The 21336-nt window shown below is 44.7% G+C and overlaps 1 protein-coding gene across 19 annotated transcripts in view; it reads left to right on the top strand.

Annotated features, from left to right (window-relative positions):
• Positions 1–10959: 10959 nt before the first annotated feature.
• Positions 10960–21336, top strand: part of CLASP2 (cytoplasmic linker associated protein 2) — a 149043-nt gene continuing 138666 nt past the window's right edge. For all 19 annotated transcript variants that reach the window (XM_075706228.1, XM_075706227.1, XM_075706221.1 and 16 more), the window contains exon 1: positions 10960–11174. In XM_075706228.1, coding sequence (XP_075562343.1) covers positions 10980–11174 — 195 coding nt within the window. In that variant the 5' untranslated portion in view covers positions 10960–10979. The remainder of the gene's footprint in view (positions 11175–21336) is intronic.

The raw sequence follows: 21336 nt of genomic DNA, 5'->3' as shown, positions 1-21336 counted from the left end.
AAATTTAAATCTGTAGTTCAGATGACTGGTTCTACTGCTCTTACTCCTCCTTTACCATGTAGCTTTGCGACCAAAGTGGGGTACAAGTTCTCCTACATTCAGTACCAAATGTTTACAGCATTTAAGAGAAAAGAACATTGCCATTCTCATGCACATAAAGAAGCATGTATTTTTACACTTCAGAAAACGAGAGCGTATATATGGAGGTAAGAAATTATTTTATTTTGATTGCAACCAACAAATCGGAGACCACACATATACCATTAAATCCACAGTATGAGGACCCTGGGTGCCGCCCCCCAGCAGAGGTCTGCCTGCCTGTGCCGGAGGCCAGCACTGGTGGGGTGTAGCTGTGTAACCGCGGATCAGACGGCTGTGAAAAGCTGGTGGGTGAGAAAAAGCTGCGAGAAGCCCCGCTGGAGGCCTCCCCGCTTCGCTTGGGAGCTGCGTTTAAGCTCCAGCTCTCGCCCTGGGCCCCCGCCTGAGGTACGCTGCGGCTGTGCCTGAGCCCAGGTCATGTTCCTCACTCAGCCAGACACCTGGCCTGACCTGGGAACCTGCCCTGTGGTGCACACCTGTCTGGTAGCCACCGGGCTGCTGGCTGACCCTCGCACTGCCAGGGGACCGCTCTGCTCGCCCTGCTCCCGCACGGGGCACAGTGAGACCCCCGCCCCGGCTCGCCTTGTCGGCACCCTCGGCCGGTGGCTCGCCGCCCCTCACAGAGCAGCCTGCTCCGGCTGCAGTCCTCGCTGCAGCGATCCCCGTGCGGGTCACAGGATCCGATGTGAGCCTGGAAGAACATCTGCTTGACAGCAGGATCCTTGAATAAAAGTTACATTGCTGAGACCTAAGAATGAAGAATGCTGTTTTATTGAACAAAGCAAGCTCCTGGTCACTAAATTGATATTATTTTAGCTGAGGTTGTACAGTCTTTTTCCTTCCCAAAGGATCGGGCTGTAGATTGGCATTTAAACTAGTTTAAAATCAGCCAACGTGTTTAACATAAGCAGGTATCTAAACTGAATGGACTTAAACTCTGGTCATAGATGATGGTTGGCTAATCACTCTCGCTTTTATACATTCTCAATTTCCTATGAGCGTCTGTCGTGACATCCGTTAGAGTGGATGCAGGGGAAGGTTCAGACACCCACTGCGAAGACGGCCGTGTACCGTGCTGGGGACAGGGCTTTGCATCTCTTGTCACTTCGAGCACTCATACGCTTGCTCACTTACGCACTGGGCATATATGTGTTCTGGAAAATCCATAGCACAGGATACATTTGTATGCAGAAATACCCGTATGCAGAAATTTTTATTTCAATAGCAATTTACTTCTAAATAGGCTGCTTATTGTCTTTAAATGCTGGCAATGAATACAAGAATGTTTCTGCTATGAGTCATACAATATTAAAAAAAAAAGGGAATTCATAATTGAGGCATCACAGACACTATGGTTACTCAGTTAAAAGCAGATTAAAGAGAGTCCACTTCTGCTGCCACAAATTTGCATGATATTACTTGCGTTTTTATAGAAAAAAGTTACATTATATTGTTGTCCATATGATGACATTTTTTTCTTGATTTGTCTATAGTGAAATAGTCCCCCAGACCTCCAATGTGGATAAGTGAATTTTCTCAGTGGAAAGAGAGAGGCTCCAAAAGGAGAACAAAACCCCTATTCATAATTTGACTCCAAGAAATTTTGTCTGTTCAAAGTGCCTGTATATCAAATCTGTACGTTCACTTCTCTAACCATTTCCATTCTAGAATGTAGAAATGGTGATGTACCTAAAATTTTTATTAAAATACTGCTAGATTGGCATCTAAATGTTGTTTTATGAAAGTCCTAACTGCAACTTTATGGATTACAGTAAATAAATATCAAATTCCTTACATATATGTGTCAAAAGGCATCTGCAAACATCAAACAAATTAGCGGCTATAGAATTTGTTGGGAAGTAAACTCAAGATCTACATGGGTTCAATAAATACCAAAGAAAAGTTGGAAGATGTTCTGAACAATTCTTTGAAACAGGTTGTTTTTTAAATTAAATTTGTGCATATATGTTTATATAACAATGTATCATTAAGTTCTACAATTATATTACATTTTAATGATAAGAAACTTTTACTCATTTTTATTACTTCGATTAATTATTGTTTCCACATACTTTCTTTGAAAGATCCCATCAGTCCACATCACATCAGTACCTCAACCTCTTCCTGCAAGTAAAAAAAAGCACAATAGCAAGCCCAATCCCTGACACTGGTCAGAGCCATAGGATCTGAATCCAACCTTAGTTTTCAAAAATTGCCTGAATTTGAGTGGCTTGAATTCATGCGGTCTTGTTACTTGTTTCCCAGTTAGATAACTATGTGTGACTAAATGCTTTATTTTCTTGACAGAGCGAGCTGTTGATTATTAAAACACTATGAATTCAACTACATTTAATTTAAACAGTCCACTTCAGAACCCACATGATACACATACACAAAAACAACCTTACTGTTTTCCCCCATAATCTACCTTGCTTTTTCCACTGTTTTACTCGATTTACATGTGCTATTATTTTCAGAGCTGTATTTATGGCTATTATCTCATTTCAATTTTCATTCTAAAATGGTATGATTCACTCTTGGTTGGAAGATCGGGATAGGCCACCACTTTAACCATAGGAAAACTGGGAGAATCGGTGCACCCTCTGTATTCTTAGATGCAACCCTCACACTCCCTTGTATCGGCTGGTGCGGAGGTACCAAAAAGCGTGACTCAGCCTCTCTCACAGGAGACATAAAGAGCCAGTTGCAATGACTCCACCGCGTTGCACAAGAGGTTTGCAGGATTTGTGGCTCCTGCTTTAGTCCCTGATGCTGCAGATCCACATCTTTTCCCAGGTGAGGCACAGGAGGTCAAGACTCAGGGGAGGGAGAATGTCTGAGCCTCTTTTTCCGAACCCTTGGTATTCCTCCTGCACAGAGTGAGCGACAGTTCTGTACAGCAAAGCAATTTAGGAAAAGCACACCCTTGTACAGCGTAGACCTCTAATAGTGGGTATTTGGTCAAAGCTGCTGATGGCTGTAGTAAGTACAGTCTGCTTGAAACTGCACATTCAGGAGCACCAAACCAGATACAAGAGATTCTAAACTATTCTAGACAAGGACAATAATTTATTCTTTTCAGGGTAAAAAAATAAAATCATCCATGACATGTTTTTTTTCCTAGAACACAGGTGAATACTTTTATTTTTTTTCATATGCATACTCATTTACAGAAATTCCCCCCAAATGCCGACTGATATTTGCATCCATACCAAACCAGTAGGGTTCTATGTGAGAAGGTTGGACAGCCAAGCGAAAAATATGATCTGCAACAACTGCTAGCTTGGCTTCTTTCTTTTGCTGCACAGCGTTATCAGTAATAGATCCGGTAGATAAAGTTTCAACTACATGCCTTTGGACGGGAATACTTGCAAAGATCTTCCAAGAAATTTTACCACGAGAGGGAGCTCTCAAGCAGCCAGACAACTTTGTGGGTTTTTTTTTTTCAAACTACAGAGAAAAAGCATGTCAAAATTAGGCAACAGCCAAAAAATTCAGTCAGCTTAATCCCAAAATGTAAATGCATACAATTCTTTATGAAAAAAAAAACCCAAACATTTTAAATTATATGTCTGTAACTTTATGTATGCATTAAACTACATGTATGTAAGGAAAACTCTTTCTGAGGAAGAGTCCTGCAGCTGCTTCTTACCTGAGAAAACCTTTTGTGATCAATACTGGTAATGTAGGAGTTACTCAAGCAATAAACGACTGCGGAATCTGGTCCTATTTACGGTAGGGTTTGCTTTACAGGAAAAAAAAAAAAAAAGCAAGCCAAACCAGAGACCAACAAATCAGATCATACATGTTTTTCCCCTTTCCCTTCTAATTGCCATGCAGCGAGAAGTGGGTCGCTTTGTGTAAATGCGGGCAGAGTCTGACACTGCACTAGTGTTACCAGGATGAGTATCAACACACTGCCTGGTTTGGAAAGTTGTTTCTGTGTAATGAGAAGGATACCATTCTGCATGGCTTTTCACATTCTTCAGGGCATTCACTGTCTTGCAAGCTTCCGGCAGATAACAAAAATGCCATGACTTGTTTTGCAAGAACAGAGATTTTGCCCGTCCAAGGCCAAAATACACCCAGCTACACGTCCCTTGATACTACTGTGCAGTACACTGTGTGCTCACTAGTTTTTACTTTTCAGGTCAGACGAATCGAGTATTTTGGATCCTTTCCTGGCTCTTTTGTACTGCTGCTACAAACAGTAGCGTGACAATACAAAGGTAATTTCATCTATATTGAAACAGTTCTCACAGATGTTTTAACTAAAAGTTTAATCAATTTCTTAAATTTAACAATTTATAAAATTTTGTACTGATGGACTATTACATCAAGCTATTGCATCCCGAATTTTTCCAGCATGACACAAAATCATTATACAGCAACATTATGCAAACGTTTCACACAGAACACTGGCACATCATATTCCACCACAGAAATTTAAAGATAGAAAAGCATATTCGATCAAGGTCTAGCGAACTAACCTGCTGCACAAAACAGATGCAATCATTCACTTGACAAACCACAGTTAAATACTTCTACCACTAGAGACAAACATCTCTGCCACTGTACAAAAATGACATAAAGGATACTAAGTTATGCAGCAGTGCTTTGAGTAATTATAGAAGACATGATAGACTAACATGATAAAAGAGAAGTGGCCACTTACTCGTTAATTCTGACACTATTTTCTTGATCTGTTGTTACTATTTTTCATTACCATAGTTTTTCATTTGTTCTTCCTTCTCTGCCCCACACATATCAAGAAAATTAGCCAATGAATCATATTTGAACTATTTAATGGCAGTACCTACATGTTAAAACACATTTGACAATAAGAAACAAATTAATGCCTTGGAGTAATCCAGTAATCAGGCATCAGTCTGATCCCCCTCACGCCTCATTTCTGTAATCAAATTGACTCAAGAAAAATACCAGACTACTAGTTTCAACTTCTGTTCTATAAATGAGCATATGAAAGCGATCGATATTAAATATGTAATTTCACGAACATCCATGGCACAAGCCAAAATGCAGCAGAATTCACCGAGTATATTTTTAATACACTTACATGTCATTTCATCCTTAAGGCGTTCTGAGGAAAATGGGCAATACTTCAACCAGCTTGGTACCTATATATTGTACCATCATCAGAAGAACTTTCCTTCGTGAAGGAATTGATTTATATTCAGAAGCTATTTATTACTTCATTATTCTGATATTCTTCATTTCGGAGAGAGGAATTCAAAACAGTGATATATTCAGCTTCAAAAGATACACATCATCTTTTTACAATTAAGGTAAGAAAAGATGCAAAATGAATACCTATACAACATGACATGTATAACAAAAAAATCCCACATTCCTGCTTAAAATAGCACAATATGACACTGTTATACTTCTTGACAGTATTAAGAAAAACCTCGATGTACTGATCTCCAACCTATAACCAAATAAAAGCCTATGGTTATTCCAGAATACATTAAAAGGAGGTGGTATGTGATTGAAGGACACCACATCCAAGACGCAACCTGAACATTTGCTTCAAGCCACCCAGGGTGGAACATGATGTAGAAGTGTCATCCCGGCTGCTGAGGAATCCGACAGGAATGTAAGGACAACTTTCTCATAGATTTCTTCAGTGTCAACTTAGGCTACGTCAAGTGTAGTTTATGGGAACTTTCTGAGTGACTCATGGTTAAATTCACTCTATTTTTATTATTACGGCCTGCGCTTGCCATTTGTGATAAAGAGACCTTTTAATCAGAGGAGTTTTAAGGGATTTTTACGGTTCTTTCAGTGATGGGATTACATCTTCTTTGTAGGAAGCATTTTTCCGAAGTGGAAGTCAGTCTGTGGAAGGAGCTTTCTGCTGGAACGACTGACAGGCCCGCTACAGAAGAACAATAACTGGGTTGCACGAGGTCTCCGCCTGTTAAAGCTACTGCTAGGAAAGGAAAGAGGGTAGAAACAGAGCCAGGAATAAAGTACGCACTTTCTTATCAGCCAAAGGAACAAAGAGCACAGCATTCTCCCTCCCCAGCCTGTCTCTCTCTATGATTCTCACCTTTTTCAGAACAGGATGTCACATGTGGTAATTGTGCAGCACGCTTGTATGGGATGGGGGCGTAGAAACAGGTTTGGTGTGCGATTCGGGTTAGAAATGTGCCTCACTGGATTAGTGTCATTTACCTCAGGTCCTGCTGTAATTGCTCTGGTTGCTAGCAAGTCATACTGAGAAGACTGAAGGAAATCTTGATTCTGCGTTCAGTTACGGGGCTTAATTCCTCTACAAAATATTATGCATTGTACAAACACACAAGAGCAATGGCTTTGCGCTCACATGCTTGCACATCAAAAAGAAGATTGCATTCCAAAGGCAGCAATCTCCTTAACTGAGAACAGAGGCTTTAAAAGATCTTTGGCTTGAATGAAAATGCCTTCTTTTTGGAGCCTAGCCCTTTATATCTAGGTATAAAGTCCACTGGGACTTTGTGAGAACACCTAACAACACAACCATGCCCTTTGTCCAAGCTGCGGGACTGCTCTAGATTCAATGTTAGAGTGCTACTCCTGCCTTGCTAAAAAAAGAAATGAGTATCCAGAAGCTCTGCTGAACAAATCAAAATGCTATTTGTTCACAGAGGAAGAAATGAACCAACATTTACTGATCCCACAAAAAAGACAATTCTGTTCAGTGCTAGGATGTCAAAGGAAATTGCCTTGATCTTATCAGAATGCCTCAGCAATAAAAAGGCTACCAATTTTCTAGTGTTATATCAGTGCCCGTACCGTATAAAGGCACTAGTGCTGGCAGGTAGTAACAGGATGAAATACAGTAGCCTAATCCTCTGATTTTACAGCGAGGCAATTATTTTCTCCTGTGTTTTCTAAGAAAATACTTATTACGTGAAATGAAAAAAAAAAAAAAAAAAAAGCCACATATCCCAGCATGGCTTTTTGCCCTTAACATAGCTTTGTGATGTCGTCTTTGGGTTGACAAAATAGTTTCAACATTTCAAGTGTATATCTTACTATACTTCACCCTTCTCCTCTGCTTCAATGCTACTCACAGCAATTAGATTACCTAATCAGTGTATGTGCTTTGAATCAAGAGAAATTCAGAAAAGCTAGCGCCACGAGCTTTCCCCCCTCTTTTTGCTTCGGATTTTCTGTCTTGAGAGACTGACATTAACTTGGACTATAACGAAAGGTGAATTTTAAATTACGTGTCTTTTCCAGAAAGTTTGGTGGACTGAAACTGTTTATAGTTCTTGATACCCCAAGAATACAGTATCATCTACTCAGTTCTTTTCTATTTAGCCAATCTTATTAGATCAACAGTGACTTTTAAAACTTTCAAAACAAGAAATTTACTTTTTAAACTTATAACACCAGTCAATCAGATTCTAGTGCACTGAAAAAATATAACAATGCAGTTTTATTTTTCTGTTATTTATTTTTCCATTTCCAGCAGTTTGTGGAGTCCCATTTTCAATAAAAACAATGAGTAATTCCATACCAAGTTTTCATAATCTATCTTTGTAAATGGCATTGCACACACAGGACGAGAACTATTCAGGCTCCATCCAAAATTACAGTTCTTTATATGTGCCCAGGGAAATCCATTGTGAAAACACAATGAGCAGTTCATAATCTTTTTGTAAAATTATAATAAGCTCGAAGTACAATACATACATTTCTGTTTTAAAGGCATCGATAATCTTTTTAACTATCTTCATTATTGTAATGCCTAGGGACCGATCAAGCATGGGATCCCAAATTTGCCACATCACACCAGAACCAACAAAAGGCTGCTTGTGGTCTTGCCTTCTGCTATGCCCGTGAACAGAGATCTCTTTTTTCTGCCAGATCAATTCCCTGAACTAGCCCTCTGCAAGGTCACACAGATGTCAGTGCACGGGACAGAAAGGAAGTGCAGAATTCCTGCAAATGCGATTTGTGAGAAGCAGACAAGTAGGACCACAGTAGCAGCAACTTAGTTTGGTTTACACTGCTGTGAAACTGCAATTTGCAGGCGCGGTTCCTCAGTCAGTTTACACCTGTCTAAATCCTGCAGCCAAATGAAGGGAGTACCTCACTTTCCTGCAGTCTCACCCTTCCCCAGCATTAGGACTAATGAGGCAAGCGAGACAGCCAGACTGTGCTGTCTTGAAAGTAAGCTGAGCTTTCATGACACAACGGCTGGCATCGGAAGAGGTCCCACCAGCCCTCGGCTCCCCTGTCTAGCTTCTGGCTGGCTGCTTCTACTTTCCCCGTGCCAATTCTGGCACTTGCTTAACCCCAAAGTGAGGCAATTTAGGAACCTGAATCAGCAAAAAGCTAATTCGGGGGGGGGGGGGGGGGGGGGGGGGAGAAAAATAAAGAAAAAAATTATCTCCCTGAATTGTTTACATGAAGTCAAATAAGCACCAGCTGTAAGAAAGGGAAGGATTGTATACATGACAGCAGGGGAAGAAAAGGACCGCCTGTATCAACAGCAGCTTGCAGTTTAGCATAACATGAATCCTCCCAATGTCCGAGGGACAGCAGGCCAACATCGCTGGCCACTGCCATTGAGAGGGGATGTTACACTTCTCATCCCCCGAGGCCCAAGCTTCTGCCCTTCAGACCTGGGAGCCAGCCCCACTCGCCGACACCAACTCTTTGTCATGTACCCCGCTAAATCAACCCAAAGCGGTCAGCGAGCGCAGGACACGGCCCAGGGGATGAGACCGGGCCCAAGCAGAGCAGCTTGGGCCGAGGAAGGGGAAAGCGACCTCCTTCCCTTTCCCTTTGCTTTCCTTGCATGTGAAAACCACAGCCAGACTTCCAGAGGCCCGAGAGGCCACCCGAACACACTGCTAGGTCAGGGTGGAGTGCGGGAGCAGGACAGGGCCGCCTTTCGCCTTCCTACCATCAAGGGGATTTGGACCAGTTTAGACGGGCCCTGAAACACCACCTCCAGGCGCAGTCCCTGCACTGAAGGGTCTCTGTTTTAAATAAAGTCAGTTCCCGGTAGTCTGTGGGTTAGCCGCACCGCAGAGTTAACCTAACCCTGCGTACCGAGCTGGCTCCCCGGGTGCCTCTCCACCTGAAACCAGGGCAGAAGGCAGGGCGACACAGGCTGCGGGGCACCATTTCACAGAGCCGGGACCGCGCCGGAAAGCCAGCAGCTTCCCTTCCCCCCCCGCACACCCCTCTGCCCGCTGCAGCGGGGCTCCCTGCCTGTGTTACCGGCCCACAGAGGTCAGCTCTCCGCGCTGTTCCTTCTCGCACAGCTTCCTCCCCTTCGCCGCCGGTAAGGAGAGCCAGGCAGCGGCCGCGCTGAGGCAGCCGGCTACCCAGACCCCGAGTGGGGAAGGAGGAAAAAAAACCACAGCGAGGGGCAGCAGCCACCGCCCCCCCCCCCCCCCTCCGCCGCCATCCTCGCCCACCTCCCCTCAGCGCCGCCACGACCGCCCAACAGCCCGGGCTGCTCGCGCGCCCGCCAGGGGGCGGGCTGGTGGAGAAGGCAGCCCGCGAGCGAGCCGAGGCGAGCCGGGCCGGGCCGGGCCAAGCCAGGGGGGCGGGGGGGGGGGGGGCACCCCAGCACCCTTCGCCCCGCTCCCCCCGTTTGTCAACACTTCCTCCTCCTCCTCCTCCTCCTCCTGGCCCGGCACCGCCGGGAGGGGCCTCCCCTCTGCGGGCGGCAGGGCAGCGGCGGCGGCGGCCAAGCCCGCCGTGCGGGGCGGAGGGCGCATGCGCCGCCCGCCACCAAGGGCGCACGACCCGCGTTTGGGGGGGGCGCCGCCGGCAGCGCGTGCTGCCCGCCGCAGCACCGGGCCGGGAAGGGCGGCCGGGGCGCGCGGCGCCGGTAGAGGCGGGAGCGGGAGGGGGAGGGGGAGGGGAGGGGAGGGGCGGGGCCGTCGCGCGCCACGCCCAGTCTCGCTGGCGCCGGCCGGGGCGTCCCGCGGCGCGCGGCGGGGGGGGGGGGGGACACGCAACTTCCACGGGACGGAGGCGGCGCCGCAGCCGGGCGGAGGAAGGCGCGGCGGAGCGTGAGCGGCTCCGTGGGCGCTTACCCGGCCCGCGGCGGGGCTGACGGGGAAGGGGAGCGAGCGAGAGAGAGAGAGCGAACGGGCGGGCGGGCGGGCGGCGCCGGGACGAAGTTTGGAAGCTGCCCCGCGGGCGAGCAGGAGGGGCCGGAGGCCGCGGTGTCGGGAGCATGAGAGGTCCGCCCCGGCCTCGCCGCTGCTGCGTCCGTGGGAGGACGGGCCGGTGCCCGCGGCGGTGAGCGGCGGCCCGGGGATCGCTCCTCGGCGCCTGCGGGCGGGAGGAGGGAGGAGAGGCGGCGGCGGCGGCGGCAGCTCCCGCGGGGATCCCCGCAGCCCACGGCCGCCCGCCCGCTGCTGAGGTGCCTGCGAGCCCCCTCCGCCCCGTTAGCGTTCGCTCTCGCTCTCCATTTCCCGTCCCCCGGCGGGGGAAGAGGAGGGGCGGCGGCCGGGAGCCCTCCCGGGCTCCCCTAGGACGAGGCGGAGGCGGCTGGAAAGCCCCGAGCCCGAGGAGGCGGCTCCCGGCGGGCCGCCGCAGCCTCCCCGGCCCCCGTCCTCCCTCCCTGCGTGAGGCCTCACCTTGCGGGCAGGCCCGGGGCGGAGGCCGGAGGAAGCCGCCCCTGCCCCCGGCGGCCTGCGGTGCGTGTGCGCATGGAGGCGGCGGGCGCGGAGCCGGGGCGCAGAGGGCGCGGAGCGGCTTCATGAGCGGCGCGGCCCTGCCGGGGATCGCCGCCTCGCCGGGCGTTTCCCTCCCGCTGCCGCCCGCCCTGCCCCGGCCGCCCTTTCGGCCCTGAAGCCGGTGGGCTCGCCTGCGAAAAAACTTTCCCGCAGCGGGCGAGGATGGAGCCTGCCGGTATGGATTATTTCTGCGACCAGGTGCAGCAGAAGGACGTGGGCCGCAGGATGCAGGTCGGCCAGGAGCTGCTGGAGTACCTGGGCGACCCGGCGAGGTCCCCCGATCTGGAGCAGGACCAGCAGCGCCTTGACAAAGTGATCGACGAACTAACAGGATGGGTCAACTCTAGCAATTTTAAGGTAAGGCGGCTCGGCGAGGCTTGGCAGGGAGAGACCGTGATTCATCATGGTAGGGAGGTGCGGAGCTCCGGGTTACTTTTTGATCGGATACGGGCAGAAATAAAACTACGTTCATACCGGTTTTTACCCCCTACCCCGCAAGGGAAATGCAGAAATTTTGGGAGGCGTTGGTTAACATTTTCTTGTTTCTATTCCTCTCTCCTAAAAAAAGCAGTAATGTGTTTTTTTGGTTTTGCTTTCATCGTCGGTTAAACGCTTTTGTGCGTAATATTAAAAATCTCGAGTTGTGTTTCTTACTCTGAAAAAAGATAGGTGATATGTTTTCTTTTTCTTTTTTTTTTTTTTTTTTCTACCACTCCCATTCCACGGGCTCTGTACTTGGGTGTAATGTTTCATGGGATTGCCATTATTTTCTGTAGGCCGTAAAGAGTGCTGTTTCATCGGGTTTGTATTACACCGTGTGTGATTTATAGGATTTCACGAATAATTTGCTTCTTGGGGTTCCCATTGTAAGTTTAAAGTTGTTTATGTCGTCTTTAGGTGACTTTCCTGTACGTGGGAAGTTATTTAGAATCGTTATAGCAGCCCAATGATGACTCACGTTTCGCTTTTTTTTTTTTTGTGTGTGTGTGTTTTAGGCTGAGTTACAGGAAAACAGTGATTACTCCTGCACACGTCTGTTATAATATTTGTACATTTTTCTGACGTTGGCCAGCCGATAACACGATTGACAGCGTAGTTTCACTACCAAGGGCAGCCGTATTCGCATTAGCGATTTTTTAAAAAATTTTTTTTTGTGTCTGTGTGCTGGGACAGTCTGCGCTCCCGTCGTGGGGCGGCGGTGTTGGTCCGCGATGCCGAGCTCGGTCTCAGCCCAGCGAGATCCGCCCTGCCCTCTGCGCCTGCCCTTACCTCCCTGTCTTGCCTTCTAAGATGATTGACTTGCACTTTGGGCCTTTGAACTTAGCGTAGTGGGGTTATTGTCATTTTTTTCCCATTTGCTTAGGCTCAGGAGGCAAACGTAGGAGTAACTTGTAAGGGCAGTATGTTCATGAAACTGGTAATTTTTTTTTTTTTTCCTCCGTCGACTTTACAGTGCTGTGTACTTGCCGGTGTTTGCACACAGCATTTCTGAGTTTGAGGTCTGAAACTAGTAAGGCTCAACTCTGCGCGTATGGGTGGTTTTTTTTTTTTTTTTTTGGAAGTGTATTTGTCATTAAAGGTCAGGTTAGCTTGAGGAAATAACGTTATGTTGGACGAGTGTAATTTATTTGCTTTTAAATTCCTAATCTGAGGGCAGTTGTTGGTGATAACTGATTACTATGAAACCTAGGCAGGTCTTTAAAGATACCCTTTTGTGTAAAGAGGACTAGATACTTATCTCAACAGGGTAATGTAAAAGTTTTTGCCTGCACTTTTAAATTGACAAAATTGGGCGTTACTACTTGAAATTTGCTTTCCAAGATGTATTTTTCATAATGCAAGACATTCTGCTTGCTGTTGTTGTGACAGAACTCCTTGGCTGTTACAACTGTAGGACAAATGAGGGACATGCAGTACTCCAGACCACAAGCTTCAGTCATACAAGATGAGGTTAAAAGCATTACAAATTCGAACTGTTTTAAAAAGAGCTTGCCTAGTAATTAAAATTTTTGGTTTTTTTTACATCTTCTCTGTGTACGCTTGCTGGTGGCTCTTTATACATACAGCATTCCAGTTCAAAGCGTATTATATGTATTATATTAGTTGCAACAGCACGAGATCTTGGATGTTTTGCATATGATCAGTTCCAGTGTTCCTGGCTATGGTGGTGACTGTCAGCATTTGCTGCTTCAAAAAGAAAATTAAAAATATTCTGGAAAACTGTGGTTTGCATCTTACTTGCATATTTTATCTTACGCAAGCAAAGGTGTTACACATTTAAATGTTAGATCTGAGTTTGTTATTAAACTCAGGGCCTGAATGATATCATAAGATGATGAATGCCACAGGCTTACATGTATTCTCAAGAAAAATATTAAAGTAATCTTTAGTGTTGATTACTGCATTTTTAATAATTTGTTGGTTACCCTTTCCTCTGCTGAGGAATGGCTGTGTAGAGCACTTAGACAATTGTGCTTACCATCTCTTTCTTCTTATATATTGCTAAAGGTCTTGCAGGTCTTCAAAGTCCCGAAGTAATTAATCCCTCCCTGTTGACATGGCTGTTTAATTGAGCAGTGATAATGGCTGGTGACTGGCTTATTTATCAGAACTGCTGAGCTAGATGAATTGGAGTGACAAGTGGGGAATGCTGGAGGAAGTTGTGAGGGGGAGCATTATTTTCCACTGTAGGTGACTGGTATGGATAATGAGGGAATAACTAACATAACTTGCGTTGGATGTGCTATATCTTTCTGTGTAAAGCCCAGTTCTTACATGCAGTGCACTCTGCTGACCATACTGAAAGAGAAGATGTGTGATCTGGGAGCACTAGGCTCACCTCTGTGCTGTGCATGAGAAGAGAAAAATCTCTATGAAATGCCACCCTCGAAAGTTTCTGCCTCTCATAACCAGAAGGGAAAGGACCTGGAGGGAATAGGAGGGTCAATTTGGCAGACTTAGTAACAAGTGGGGGAAAAAGAGAATAGGTGGTCAGTAAACAAGTATGGACTTTTTATCAGCAAGGTTGAATTAACTTGTTTCAAAAAGATTATGGCCGTCTAAATAGTGCTTTGGCTTTTCTGAAGTTTGTGGCTATTTATAGTGGTTTAATAAAAAATCTGGCAGTTCCAAACTAAGAAAGCAGATAGGAAAATTTCCAAGTTCGTCTAGCTCATTGAAGTGGAAAATGCAATTACCAGTTTGAGTTACTGATAAATCAGGAAGGTGGGATTAAGAATGTGTTGACTCATCTGCAAATGGTGCAGAGTTCTAGTGAAAGTTGCTTGCAGAAGATGGGGAGTGACTGAGAGAGAGGGGTGAGTCATCTTTAAAGGCTGACCTTAATGGTGTATTATGGGGACTTCAGTTACGATGTCTGTGCAGTCAGTGATAAATTAGCTTCCAAAGACTGTTGAAAACTTTGCCACACCAGGGAGTAACCAGAAGATGTGCATAATTTAAGCTTTTATTTTGGATCTTGTTAGAATGAAAGAGTTGCTCACTGAAATGAAAATTCTTTGCTTGGTGTCCTGGTACCGTGATGTGGTTTTTTTCATATTGGTTGGGACTGACCTCTCTCTTCCTACAGTATATACAGTTTTGGGGTGGGGTTTTTTTTTGTTTATGTTTTCCAAAAAATGACTGTTTTCCCAAGGCTGGGAGGAGCAGTGGAGGGGAAAAAAAGTAAGAGCAGTGAATTCTGAAATCTTTTTAAGGAGCAGGTAAACTGGATGCAAAGCATTAAAAGTTGGGTGATGGTTTTATTCTGCTGATATTTGTTCTTCTCAAACTCTGAAATATTTGGCAATCTCAGAAAATTGGAACAGTGCTAATGTTTGAGTTCAGACTCTCAGGTGAACTTCAAGCAGTAAATTAATCTGATAGTTATTTACTGGCTTTACTGGACTAACCTGGACATTCATCTATGTATATGTGAGTTTTAGTTAATGCATCTCCATCTATGTCTTTTGTATTCGATTGTCACTTGAAATAATTACAAGATTATCTAACTTTGTACAGTCTGGTGGCTCAAACTGTTCTGTCTCTGACTCAAGTTATCTGGAAATCTGCTTTGAACTTCTGCTAAAGACATGTAGGATGGAGAAATACTACTTTTCAAGTGGAGCTTTGCAAGTCTACTCTTGGCTGTTAATATATTGTGGGTTTCTTTAAGCCCACCAAAATTGAATAGTTACTCTTAATATCTATTTTTTTGAGCAACCATCTTTTGGTTCTTTATGCAAATCACACCTGATCAGAAGTAATAAAAACCTATGACTAAAATTCTGGTAGTTTCCTAAGGTAATTTTATGTGAGAAGACTAATCAGTAATGCTTGTGACTGTGAGTCATCTTTGGATTTCTTACCTTTGTAGTTGATATTTTAACTTGTTTTACTCCTCAACTGCAGTAGGAAAATAATTAATAATCGCTGTTTTTATGTCAGAGCAGCAGATTGTTTGCCATGCAAAGAAAACATTGGATTTCACGCTGTTTCTGATAGTGTGGATAATCTGTTTCTTTTAGGCAAATCCTTGGAGTTACCTTTTATTCTGTGCTTGCTGTAGAGTGAGATTTTTCTTAGCTTTGTTTTTCTCAACACCAAATACTGAAACATACTAAAATACCAGTAATGTTATTGTTGCATTTTTCTATTTCCTTGGCTTGGCAAGTATTTATTTTGGTTTGTGTTTAGTTCAACAAAAGGCCAGCAGGAGGAGCTTTCAGTTTCCAGAAAGGAAGGGAAGATTTGAACTGTAATTTTGCAAATAGTTAAGACAAGTGGTTAGGACGTTTGTCCGAAGTCCTTGCAAAGAGGCAGCAGCACTTATAACTTCATTGACTGCATGCAAGTGTGTGAGGTGGAAGCTAGAATTTAAAATTATTTGAAGAAAATGCAGACACTGAGATCGGGGTGGGGGGGATGGAAAGTTCAGAAATAAAAAATGTAAAGTCCTACATTTCAGTAAGAATAACCGAATGCACAAATGCAGGATGTGGGGCATATGACTGAGTAGCCATCCTTAGGAAGTATTGTGTGGGTTATTTTGGATTTGAGCACAACCCAACATACACAACACAAAAGGCAAATGCTGTAGTGAATTGTAGGACTGTAACCCACAGGACAGAAAAAAATAAAACAGGACCCACCTCAGCCTTTATTTTTCAGTTACTGTGTAGATCCTGGTATTTCCTTAGTCTTTGTTAGCAAATAGTGGTAATTCAAATGTCTGTGTTGGAGGAGAAAGGTTTGACTTTGAGCTCTTGGTTGAATTTCATTATTCCTTTCTTCGTTGTTTGTTTCATCTTGGCTATGTGGGAGCTACTTCCCTTGTTTCTATGTAATGAGAATGTGGTTTGACCTGTCCATGTATGAAACCAGTTTTAGTTTTCAAGCTCAATGATTGGATTCTTTTTCTTGAGTAGTAGTTATTATTTTTTCATGTATTATTTATGTTCTGTTCATAGAATGTTAAATAAACTATTGAGTGTTAGCCAAATAATCAAGCAGATCTCCAGAAGACAAAGGAAACTTGCAAGAAGTTTTAATTATTTTAAGTTTAATTAAAACTAATTTTGTCCAGCCTTTAATTAGGAATATGGAATATATAGTCTCAAACTCTCGGGCATCTCCTCCAGAGGTGGAATTGGCAGTTCTCAATTGTTTTGCAGCTTCAGTTTGTGTAATCCAGCCTAACTGTAGTCCCTGTTGAAATAGCAGCTCTGCTTCTCCTTGGCCAGGTGTTCTCACTGTCATTCTTGAGGCAATTAACTTTCTGTTGATGTAGAATTCATTTTCCAATGCTTCAACGAGCTGATTTGACTGATGCTACAGGAGATTGCAAGTCAAGAGGGAGAACAGAGCTATCCCTTTTATCCTGCAGTTTGATTGATTTGGGTGTAAATAGAGACCCTTTCCAAGCTCTGTGCAGTGTGCAAGAGGAACGGTGTATCCTTCAGAACAGAATTCACAGCAGTCAATGCACATGAGCCATACGTAGGTCGGTGTCTGTTTTTAGCAGCACCGCTGATCTAAGCGGTTTCTTTCCCTGGCTGCTGAATTGTGATGTTGCATCGTGTCTTCATTGCTCTGATGCGAGTGCTTGTGAAGCTGCACAGTAAACAGGCTCAGGGAAAAGATCTGGCTGAGAAGATGCTTTCTCTTGTTCATTTGTTGGACTGGTTTCCTAAAGTGGGTTACTATTCAGCTGCGTGAATACTTGCCTCCTCACAGCTGGTGAGGGGTAGGCGTGAGTAGCAGAGAATGGGAACCACCGTATTTTTAGTAGAATTTAAATAAGAGGAAATGGGAAAGAAAATAATAGACCTTGGGCATGAAAAGAATGATATTCTTTTGGAAGAACTAAGTCCTAGAATAAAGTGTTTCTTTGTTTTGCCCCATCAACATGCTTAGAAAGGCTTTCAAGTACAATTTTATTTGGGGGAAAATTTTTTTTTTTAAATTGTTTATTCTGAAGAGAAATCACATACATCTCATTGTCTTCCTACTGAGCCCTGCTTTTAAAGAGGCTCTGTCTTCAGACTTTTTCCACTGCAGCACATAAAGTTTAAGCCAGATAATATCAAAAAGAAAACGGCTTAAAATGTCAGGTGTATCACATACTTCTGGTTTATGCTAACTGTTCTTGGAACAATATCTGAAAAATTTATGACAGTTGTCAAGGGAGGAACATTTAATGTACGTATGAAGCAAACTGTAGATATTCCTGTAGTGGATCAAGCTGGAGGCAGTACACAACACATTTTAGAGTACTAATCACTGTACTGTCCACAGAATACAGAACAATTTGGAGATCACACTTTCAGTGTGAACTCAAGTCAGTTTGAAGATCATGAGTTATTTTGAAATAAAAGAAGGTTGTGAACATTGGTTGCTTGCTGATGTGACACCCATCTACAAGAAGGGCTGGAAGGAGGACCCGGGGAACTACAGGCCTGTCAGCCTGACCTCAGTGCCGGGAAAGATTATGGAGCGGTTCATATTGAGTGTGCTCAATAGGCGTGTGTGGATCGGGCCCAGCCAGCATGGGTTCATGAAAGGCAGGTCCTGCTTGACCAACCTGATCTCCTTCTGTGACCTGGTGACCTGCCTGGTGGATGAGGGAAAGGCTGTGGACGTCATCTGCCTGGACTTCAGTAAAGCCTTTGACACTGTCTCCCACAGCATTCTCCTTAGGAAGCTGGCAGCTCATGGCTTGGATGGGCGTAGTCTTCGCTGGGTAAAAAAATGGTTGGGTGGCCGAGCCCAGAGAGCTGTGGTGAATGGAGTAAAGTCCGGTTGGCGGCCGCTCACGAGCAGTGTTCCCCAGGGCTCTGTTTTGGGGCCAGCCTTGTTTAATATCTTTATCGATGATCTGGATGAGAGGATTGAGTGCACCCTCAGTAAGTTTGCAGATGACACCAAACTGGGTGGGAGTGTCAATCTGTTCAAGGGTAGGATGGCCCTGCAGAGGGACCTGGACAGGCTGGATTGATGGGCCTAGGCCAACTGTATGAGGTTCAACAAGGCCAAGTGCCGGGTCCTGCATTTTGGTCACAACAACCCCATGCAACGCTACAGGCTTGGGGAAGAGTGGTTGGAAAGCTGCCTGGCAGAAAAGGACCCAGGGGTGCTGGGTGACAGCTAGCTGAACATGAGCCAGCAGTGTGCCCAGGTGGCCAAGAAGGCCAACAGCATCCTGGCTTGTATCAGGAATAGTGTGGCCAGCAGGAGCAGGGAGGTGATTGTCCCCCTGTACTCGGCACTGGTGAGGCCGCACCTGGAATACTGTGTCCAGTTTTGGGCCCCTCACTACAAGAAAGACATTGAGGTGCTGGAGCATGTTCAGAGAAGGGCAACAAAGCTGGTGAAGGGTCTGGAGCACAAGTCTTGTGAGGAGCGGCTGAGGGAACTGGGGTTGTTTAGCTTAGAGGAGGCTGAGGGGGAGACCTTATCGCTCTCTACAACTACCGGGAAGGAGGTTGTAGTGAGGTGGGTGTTCGTTTCTTATCCAAGTAGCTAGCGATAGGATGAGAGGAAATGGGCTCAAGCTGCACCAGGGGAGGTTTAGATTGGATATTAGGAGAAATTTCTTTACGGAGAGGGTAGTCAAGCATTGGAACAGGCTGCCCAGAGAGGTGGTGGAGTCCCCATCCCTGGAAGTGTTCAAAAAACAGGTAGACATGGCACTTTGGGACATGGTTTAGTGGGCATGGTGGTGTCGGGTTGATGGTTGGACTGATGATCTTAGAGGTCCTTTCCAACCTTAATGATTCCTAGTTTTTACTTTCATTATAAATAATCCAGCCACCAAGCCAGGAAACGTGAAATTGCTACTCTACCCTTAATTGGTTTAGTGGTGGACTTTAGGTTAATGGTTGGACTGGATGATCTTAAAGGTCTTTTCCAACCTATACGATTCTATGATTCTTCCCGTAACCATTTTGAGTGTTAGACTAATGTGTTCTGCAAAATAGGGTAAATGTTTCTTAATTAATGGGGGGAGGGGGGAGAGGAATGTTTCAGTTGCCATCATGGGGAAAGGGCAGTAAACCAGATTTTTTTATAAGCTTTAAAATTTTTTATGGCAGCACTATGCCTGCTTGTTTTGGCTGCTCTACAGGAGAGGTCAAAATAACAAGGACCTCTCAGATCTATGTCTGTTGAGAAAGGCCTCTGAAGAAACCAAGCCTTTTCAGTGCTGAACTACACTCATCAGTCTCTGGATAAATATGGGTGATTCTTCGGTGATCCTCTGGTAGCGTGGTTCAGCACTGTAACATTGAAGTGATTTGTGGTTGGCCATCACAGGAGGATAATGAATGGAAGAAGTTTGATAGTCTATACCCCTTTTGCGACAGTGAGGGTTGCAGCTGATGTGTAGTTTTAACAGTAGCAAAGATTTGATACCCTCAGGAGAATCAGCTTGTTATAGTTGCAAAACATCGCTTTGAAGTCAGTAAACTTGCATTTTTAGATAAAGGAGGCTCTGCATTTGCTAAAGAACTTGTGATTCAAATTGTTGGGCTTGAAGATTTTGCGTTAGATTACAAGCAACCCCTCTCTCTCCTTGCAATGTGAAGTGATATGATATACATTAAAAAAAAATTGTATACATCTTTGGAAGTGTGTCATTTGTACCCTTGAAGATGAAAGCAGCAAGAGAATGGAAATAATGCTTTCTTGTCAGCTAAAATATCTAAAGCATAGATGACGTGTGTGGTAGCTTCAGCAGCTGGGACTGCAGTTTTGTCTACTGTCAGCAGAGGCAGCTGCCCAACTGATACTGAGAGGATTGCAGCAATGCATTTTCTTGTACAAGGGGGAATGGAGTCTGAAGATGATCTGGCTGGAACTGAAAAAACCACCTAGGTTGAAGAAACAATCCAGGAAAATGGAAGCTTCCTTCCACCCATGGAGCTAGGGGCAGTTTTTGGTATCTGCAAGCTTTTGGGTTAAGGAAGGGAATGGAATATGGGTAGATCTCAGCAAAGTGGGTGATGTGGAGAGAACTGGAGTGGGAAACAGTAAAAGGAGTAAAAAGTGATTGAGCATCCTGTGAAATAGAAGTGTATTCAGGGAGGTGAGTAAAGAGAACTGGGAATAAGAAACTTCAAGAAGTGAAGCAGAAGAGACTGCATGTACATGTGTGTTTATTTCATGTTTAGCTGCTTGCAAGGTGCTTGAGATTATTTGAGAATTGAAAAGGTACACCTTTGGGCTTGGCTGACAATACTTGAAACAAAAAAAAAATCTTATGATGTTCTTACATATGTCTTGTTCCAGTATTGCAGTGCTGGAACAATGCTTGTTCTTGCAGGGTGTAGTTGTTTGGCATGCTGTTCTGTGTTTGTCAGTTGATTGTTAGTGATACCAGAGCTGTCCCCATGGCGACAGGAAGTCCAATGTCTTAACTTCATTCTTTTGGAGTTCCAGATAGTGACCTCCATAATTTGCCCATTAGATTCTCATGACTAGTTTGCAGATTGTGATCTGCAGAATCTGTATTTCCGTATACAGTTCAGAGATCCTATGACCAAATCCAAGGATGTTCATATTAAGGTCATTTGGCAACCTATGGAACTAGAGATGGTTTCCTGGCCCTAGATGTCCCCCATAGGGATGGGAAATTACAGAATCACAGTGAGAATAATAGCATGCATGGTTAACCAGGTATGGTTTGAAGAACAATATTTATTTTCCTAGCAAGGACTTAGATGCCTGGAAGTTGCCCACAGAAGAGCAGTGGCAGTGCTGGAAAGAGCATGTAGAAGGGGAGCTGGAAAAGGAACAAGCTGTAGAGCAAGAAATAGGCTCAATTCCTAATCATATTTTGGTTGGAACATCTTGATTTCACTAAAGAGTCTGGTCCTTTCCAGAGCAGATAAAATATTACACATATATATATAGTCTATGGGACCTGATGAGATGCATCCCAGAGTCCTGAGGGAATTGGCTGATGTAGTTGCCAAGCCACTCTCCATAATATTTGAAAAGTCATGGCAGTCAGGTGAAGTCC

This window comes from Pelecanus crispus, chromosome 2 (assembly GCF_030463565.1).
Source record: "Pelecanus crispus isolate bPelCri1 chromosome 2, bPelCri1.pri, whole genome shotgun sequence".
Lineage (NCBI taxonomy): Eukaryota > Metazoa > Chordata > Aves > Pelecaniformes > Pelecanidae > Pelecanus > Pelecanus crispus.
This window is presented reverse-complemented; position numbering and strand designations above follow the sequence as displayed.